Source organism: Pimephales promelas, chromosome 2 (genome assembly GCF_988280905.1).
Source record: "Pimephales promelas chromosome 2, fPimPro1.hap1.1, whole genome shotgun sequence".
Classification (NCBI taxonomy): domain Eukaryota; kingdom Metazoa; phylum Chordata; class Actinopteri; order Cypriniformes; family Leuciscidae; genus Pimephales; species Pimephales promelas.
The window spans coordinates 30,526,420-30,534,307 of record NC_142770.1 but is presented as its reverse complement, the minus strand read 5'-3'; the positions used below and the strand labels follow the sequence as shown (position 1 = coordinate 30,534,307).

Below are 7,888 nucleotides of genomic sequence, written 5' to 3'. Positions count from 1 at the left end.
TAATGGCGAGAATATCAGTTTTGTACATTATTTCGTTCTGTTTACCATCTTATTTATGAGGATGAATTGTATAAGCCAATATTATTGAAGAACATATTTCTTTCTTTTTTGGAAATTCGGAAATGTTAACTTGCATTTCTGTTGCAGATCGATCAAACGGGTGTTCGTGTAGGATGTTAATTGTAAGACTTGCTTTGTGAAGTCTTCGTGTTATTTATGAGAGGCAGTATTGCCATTTATTTTACACAACCGTCTACAGTTTCACACACTTTCACGTGTTTTTCCACCTGCCGACGGTGTCGCCATTTCTCATTTCACCCGTTTTTGTGCGTACGCCTGGGTCAGAGCTGGCGTGAAGGACCGCACATTTTACCGTCAAGTTTGCTTTTTATAAACACCAACTATTGCGTAGAGAGCGGCGTACGCCTTCTTTTGTGTGTACGCAACATTTATAAATGAGGCCCCTGGAGCTTATCTCCTGACTTGTGTATAGGCTTTACTATGGCTGTTTTCAGAGCTGTAGGGAAAGTACTTTCATTTATAGACTGATTTATAACTTTAGTGAGCATAAATTAATGTACAATACAAAGTATTTACAACACACTTACAATAAGTACTTTACTCTACTTACAATACAGTCTGTCTGGGTTGTCAGTTCACAACGAGGCTCCATTTAAATTTGTCACACATGGTCCGTGAGAGGCAAGCAGACGTTCGGCAAAATCACAGTCTGAAAAAATAGAGTCTGAGATCCAACCACTCCAGCTCCAGGACGTAGATCAAGGTCAATTATTTCATTGGTCACACTGAGGCTCCATTTACATGAAACTACAATGTTTAGACACTATTGAGGCTCCTTTTACATGAACATCAAGTCCATACGCAAGCTCCCAATTTTGTCCAAACATCTATAGTTTATTCGCAAGCTCACAGTTGACAAACAAATCATTGATAGTTCATAGTCTTGTGTCATAAAATGTGACACAAATTGTAAAGAATCAAATGTTCAGCCACTCCAGCTCCTCTTCCTCCCCACGAAAAGTCCTCTTCTTGATGCCGTGGTCGAAGCAGATCTTATCATCTTTCTTAATGTCCGTGGTGGCCTGAAAGAGCAGGACATGCCTGTCTCCCCCCTGAAGCTTCACTATGCAGTGGCATGGCTGCACGTTGCACTTCTTCTTTGAATGTGTAATTCATCTCCCGATGGTTTCCAGAGACGGGTGGCACTCACAGGGGAAAGTCTCCGCATCGATGCAGATTTCGTCAGCGCCATGTTTGAAGAAAAACAGGTTGCCCAGCTGGTCCTGCGTCTCTGCCATCTCCCTGCCCTCAGCACCTGTGATCACCTTTCCGTGGAAATCACACAGGATGGAGCCCTTCCCGAAGGCCTTGGTTGCAACAACACCTGTGGTCAAAAAGAGGGAGTCATTAATGTGCTGTTCATGATGTTATTATATTCATTTTATTTATGGATTTTACTGTGCTCATAAGACAGTTGTACATACCTTTCTGCTCCCCAAAGGCCTTCACAGCCAGACCCGACCATTTCTGCCTGGTCACCCCCTTGATGATGCCCGGGTCACTCTCCGCCTGTGCTCTGCTGAGCGGCCTCCACTTCGCCATGATGTCCTCTGGACGAGGATGATTGGCCGTCCAGCCCTCTGCATCTATGACTAGGATATTCTGATGTTTACCGTGTGCAGAATTTTCAAAACTCATCGGAACATGAAGTTTAAATCCAAACCAAGGCAATCCGAGAAAGCTGCGGCTGTTCAAAATACGCCATTATTTCACCGCAGGGTGTCAGTGTTCGTCTACACTAGTGACCGCGACGCTGAAATGTGTGAACAGATGAATCACATCAGTACGAAACACAAACATTTCTTTATTTGGATTAAATATTGTAATCATTCAGTGTCATTTTTCAATGTCAATCGTTTTACTATTACATGTTCATGCCCAAAATGCTTAATTAATATTCAGAGAAGTTGACTGTCATTCTCCTCTAACTGCGGGCGTTCTGATCGTAGGCACCTCGCGATCATTCATTCATTCAACTATTTTAAAAAGACAGGAATAAAGCACCAATGTACTTTTTATTAGTCAAATTCATTAAAAAAATGTAAACTCAAGTATAGAATATGAGTAGGCTAAGAGAAAACTGTTGTTAATGAGAAGACAGAAGACTGCTGCAGGTTAGTGGATATATATATTTAGCCTATTTATTATTCAGAATGGAACAGTTGGAAAGAAAATATATTTCTGGGAACATTTCAGCAGGCTCGAGATAATTAATACAGAGATCATTATTCATTGTTTTAATCAATTGGCATCCATAAAACGTAGTGATAATCTGCATTCTCATGTATGGACGTGCGATGAACACTCCCGGAAACTCCCGGTATGTAATAAGTAGAACGCGGAAGTAGTTGTGCAAGTAGTCCATTGTTTACACATTTAGCTTACCAGGTATGACATTCTTTGATCCCTGCCGACGGTAGAACCTGGCCCAGGCTTTGACCATAGCGTCCGGATAACGTCCACGGACACAATGTACACTAAAAAGTAAATGAATCGTTTACCCAAGGTAAAATTATAGAAAAACTATTTCTTTCTAAACAAAATGTCCTTCTTATGCGTGTATTCTTAGAAATATAACATGCAAACTTCCAATTACCTCATTTTACACTTATATAAGCTATAAAAAATAAAATAAAAATAAAAAGAGTAGAAGCATACTTGTTGAGCCCAATGAAGCCATCGGTCTTGTTCGTCTCGTTAATTCTAAGGCTATTTATCTGCCTGTAGGAACATTGAAGATGTGTTGAAAATTTACACACCACTCATTCAAATGCATAACATATTTGTTGAGATATGCCAGAGATCCTACTTAGAAATGATGATTTCATGGAGGATTTCACGAAACGTTTTCTGATGTTGACCGTTGACTCGATGACTTCCTTCTACAGGGATGATCTATGGAAATTACACTTAAACATCACTTCAGTCATTTTTGTATGTTTAAGAAATAATTCTGCTTAAAAATCAGTGACTAAACATCTATAGATATAATATTTAAAATACATTTTGAACTTATGTTTGTGTTAGGTGCATTAAGTCACCCTGTGCCCTGTAAGACAGTAAATAATATGCTTCTACAATGAAATTGTATATGGATAAATTGAGCACATACTTTGAGAGCGATGGCCTCATTAGAACCATTTGAAATCGAGAAGACCTCTGCAAATGTCCCCTCGCCAATCTTTAGACAATGGTTCATGCCAGCTGGAGGGACACAGTCAAAAAAACAAAGTGGTCCGCTCTGCTGGCATTCCCGATATATTCTATCGGCATCGCTGATATTCTCATCACATGAAGTCTGGAACACAAAGGCAGAGTAAAAAAAAAAAAAAAAATGGGAGAAGAGACATTTTGGACAGTCTCAAAAATATAATTAATGGAAAGTCACACAAACATTCTGCAATACTGAATGTTTTAGATAATTAGTATTTACAAAGTTATCAGTGGACTTAAGTCAGTTAAAATTTAACCTTGAGAGATCTTTATTTTTACTTACCTTCAAGTACCGTGTAGACAAGTACTTGTGCAGGTTTCTTTTTTTTCGCTCATTCCATCCTCTGGCATGCAATGTGATCATATCTACTCGTGCTGTAATGACAAAATTATTAAATGTGCTTTTCAACTAGTGGTTAGTCACCAAGTAAGATGAATGAAAGAAAACAATCAAAAAGCAAGCTGTTTTATCAATTATAATGCTACCAGACCACAACACATGAGAAATGTAAAAAAAGGACCACTTACCAGCCTTACTCATGTATTTTGTAGTTAGAGCCACACGGGACAAAAAGCTGTTGACTTGTTCGACTTCTTCACCAATCGTTGTGCCTGCCCCTGTTTGGTTTTTGCCACCCCACTGCACCTACAGCATACGCACCAGATTATTTTATCAAAAATAAAAATATCAAGCTCAAGGACCTCAAAATGGTAAAGAACTTACCATACTGTTTGAGAATATACATTTACCTCACATTTTGTAGAGTGCCCCTTTGCATGCATAACTGAGAGAAATGGCTTCATCTCAGTCAAGTTTTGCATTTCTGGGAATGCTAGAGCCACTTTTTGCAGATAGGGCCAATACCGACACATTATGTCAGTGCAGAAGAACTTGCAGTTTGTTTTTGTGGCCAGTTCCTTTTGCAGAAACAGAGGGTATGCAAATATCTCCCCTCTAAACATGTTCAGACCTCTAAGCAATATGCAGTGTCTGCAAACTGCCACCTCTAGGCCCTCTTCATCACATTTGTTGTTAGTGTTTTTAGAGGTCTCCCTGGCTGCAGCCCATGTTGATGTTCCACAGATGCCTTTTCCATGTACCTGTAACACAGTGTCATATCAAATATATACTAACTAAATCCTGATTCAATGTGTACAATACCCGGCTTTTAAAAATATCTTACTGGAATGGTCTTCTCACGAACACAATCAACAAATGTTGCTACATCTTTGTCATTGGCCAGAAAAACTCCATCAAAAAATGGTTGTTCCTCTGCCCTACATAAAGAAAATATGTTAATGACTAAAAATCTTCACAAGAAATGTTTACAGAGAAATATTATTAATAACATATTGATTAAAAAAAAAAACAGACCACCAGACCAATTAATACTAGCACTTACCTTTTCTATTCTAAATTATTATATTTGTTTTTCCTGATTAAAAAAATATAATAATAATACCTTCCTATGTGTACTGTACTAGACTAACTGAGACTTGTTAAAGCACTTGTATAATATTGCCCTACTGTTGGTCTGATTGCTTCCATTGTTCTCCACATTTGTAAGTCGCTTTGGATAAAGGCATCTGCTAAATGATTAATATAGATGTAATAATATACCTCTTTGTTTTGTTGAATCGATACAATTTTCTGTTTCCATCTGCAGACACAGCAACTGTATCTGGGGTGCAAGCTGGGCAAGAGAAGTGATCAATGCCGCAGAGTTTTTCTCTTTCATGACGGCAATATGTCCATTCAAGGAAAGCTTTTTGGAAGACGTTGCCACAAATGTTACCACTCTGGAATTATGAAAATTTGAACACAGTGACATGCCAGTGAGACTTACGTAAATGCAAAAAACTAATGGCTTTCCAAGTCTTACCCTTCCAAATTGTTGTGAGCGCTGTTGTAACATTTTTACAAATGCTTGTCGTGAAAGCCCAGGTGCAGTGATCTTCAGGTCCTCAAAAGATTTGAAAAGGTCTACCTGGTATATGGTTTGAAACCCAACAGTGCCTGGCCAGTAACCACTGAACAAGAGGTCCTCCACCTCAGGTGTCCATGATGCAAGACATGTTCTGCAATTAATAACTGGCAGGAAGATGTCATAGCGACCTGAGAAGATTTAAAAAGAATATAAATACATAGTAAACACCACTGATACTCTTCAGACATCATTCAGCAGGTTAAGCCAATAGACAAATACAATACATAACATTGCAAGTCATACCATTTATACAGATAAGTACAACTGATCGTCCAGCAACAACAGACAGGTTTTGGTGGTAACAATCACAAATTTTGTCAGGGTGTGTAATGGGCAGCAAACACACTAGATGAAAGAAAATATATATTGATTTTATAAAAAAGGAAATGAATAACATTTTGAAGCTTTCAAGTATTTTTACCTTGCTCATATATTACATTTTGGCCACTAAGGTCTTGCACAGCAGTTGATGGTGGGAGAGGTTTATAAAACCCATCAATAAGAGTCTCTCTGTTGTGAAGAACTAGATGTTGATGCGTAGAAACATCACACTGCCCACAGTAACGGGGTTTTGGGAAACAGTCCTTGCACCTGATGACTGCTTCTTTCAAGGTGCAGTGATCACAGGGACCATAATGCACACAATCTGAAGCAAGCAAACTGTTAAGGAGTTTTGGCCTTGCTTCCTGCCAGCGTTCTTCAGACAAGGTTTGCCTCAGTGCCCAATCATGAGATGCTGTTGATCTGGGTTCATCGCAATCCATTGCATTTTGGAGTAGCTGTAGTTGTGAATCTTCCAATCAAAAAAAAAATGTAATTACATTACAATTCTTACATGTTACAAGCTTATTAACCAAGAGCACAAACTCTTTATGTTGCACAACAAGTTTATATTGTTTAAAAAGACATGAAAAAGTAATCTCTCAGAAATTTTCACATTTAACACAACGGTTTTTTTTTTAAATTCACTTTTATTCATTCAGAGGGACTTTATGAAGACAGTCACTGATACGGTTCCGATGTGTAAAAACATTTGAGGTAAACTTACCAATAATCCGCTGTGCATCTACATTTTCAAACTGATGTTCTGTAGTTGAGACTTCAGGTGTGCTTGCAGTTCCTTGAATAAGACAATTTTAATACAGTATCATGCATTCAAACAACAGAACAGATGCAAATCAACATGAAATGGGATTACTTGTAAGGAATGGAGGGGAACTCTTTTCAACTGTTCAGGAGCTCATATAAAAATGTTTTGTTTTTGTTTTTTACAAAATTACCTGTCTGTTAGTATAGTCAAAGAGACTAAAAAGTCAAAGATATGTAATAGAAATTCAGTATTTGGTTGAACACACTCGTACATTAAATCAACAAAAAAAAAACAATTGCTTACCGAGCTCAACTTCTTGAGAGTTACTTGCAGAGGCAATGGTTGAGGCCAACGGTCTTCTAGATCGGTCTAGAGTAAAGTAAACGGAAAATAATATTTGATTTACACAATGCTTAGTGAAAAATCAAAGGATCTAAAACATAGAAAAAAATAAAATAAAATAAAAAAATACCTGTCTTTGGTTTGCGCCGCTCATAGACCAAGAATCCTTCCTGGTCTCTTTTTTTCCACTTAAGTTTTGGATCAATCTTCTTTGTTTTTCGTTTTTTAGGTGGTATGATGACTGCCTCCTCACTCTGTATTACTCAAACATAAGAGGTAGAACAATGAGTTTGAAATATATACATTTTTAAGAGGTAGAACAATAACATGATTCAGAATATCATTTATGGAAGTTGCAAAAAATACAAACAGTGGTACCAAATTCCAATGATTAATTTTTCTTTTCACACATTAGTAAAATACTGCTTGATGCAGAATGCGTGCTACATACTTATTTTTATATACTAAAATACCTGTATCTCCTCCAAATCAGCCATTATTTCTTCAAGATCACGGTGTAATTCCTCCTCCATATTTCTTTCAATGATGTACAATAGGCCGTTCAGATGATTCTCTGAAAGTTATTTAATTGTTTGCACCTGAGGGCCATACAAAACAAAGTACACATAAAAACAAATTAAAATATGTGGGTAGTGGTTTGCATACAACTTCCTGAAAGGTTTAACGTCTATGGTTAAGGTGGGAAACATCAGTGATAAAATTTCTTTTCCTACCCAGGAAGGCAGTGCATAGATAAATGTTTTCAATGCTGGGTAATTGGGTGCCGGTGATTCGTTGGTGATATACCAACTAGCATTAATTAACTCACTTGTCTGCGTTATACTGCAAAAGGCAGAGAGATAGTGAGATTACAGATTATCTTCAAATATTTTAAAAGAAAGTTGGCACTTTTCTGTTATCCGGACCCCACGATGGCCTACCCCTAACCCCGCCCCTAAACCTACCCGTCACTGGGGTTAAGACCAATGAGGGATGACTATAGTTCCGAAATGGTATATGGTGGGGTCCGGATAACAGGAAAGTACCCAAGCATATTTTTATTTTAGCAAGGGAACTGTAAACATTTTACTATAGAAATTCCTGGCAAAGTAGGCTAGTTGCTTGGGAAACGGAACCGAAACATCTAGTCTAACTACATAAACTGCATGTAGGG

The 7,888-nt window shown here is 37.9% G+C and overlaps 1 protein-coding gene and 1 long non-coding RNA gene across 2 annotated transcripts; both read right to left on the bottom strand.

Annotated features, from left to right (window-relative positions):
- Positions 1-1,478: 1,478 nt before the first annotated feature.
- LOC120474893 (uncharacterized) lies at positions 1,479-2,806 on the bottom strand. Its single transcript, XR_016146024.1, has 3 exons — positions 2,740-2,806; positions 2,467-2,558; positions 1,479-1,834 (listed from the first exon to the last, which is right to left on the bottom strand). It is a non-coding gene; the product is annotated as an uncharacterized LOC120474893 (long non-coding RNA).
- Positions 2,807-3,276: 470 nt separating this feature from the next.
- LOC148997170 (uncharacterized) lies at positions 3,277-7,496 on the bottom strand. Its single transcript, XM_089119486.1, has 13 exons — positions 7,188-7,496; positions 6,845-6,968; positions 6,676-6,741; positions 6,331-6,402; positions 5,704-6,075; positions 5,526-5,627; positions 5,178-5,410; positions 4,916-5,094; positions 4,479-4,572; positions 4,045-4,395; positions 3,823-3,940; positions 3,578-3,669; positions 3,277-3,285 (listed from the first exon to the last, which is right to left on the bottom strand). Exons 1-13 carry the CDS (start codon positions 7,245-7,247, stop codon positions 3,277-3,279), a joined length of 1,872 nt encoding a protein of 623 aa, XP_088975612.1. The 5' UTR covers positions 7,248-7,496.
- Between the last annotated feature and the right edge of the window lie 392 nt (positions 7,497-7,888).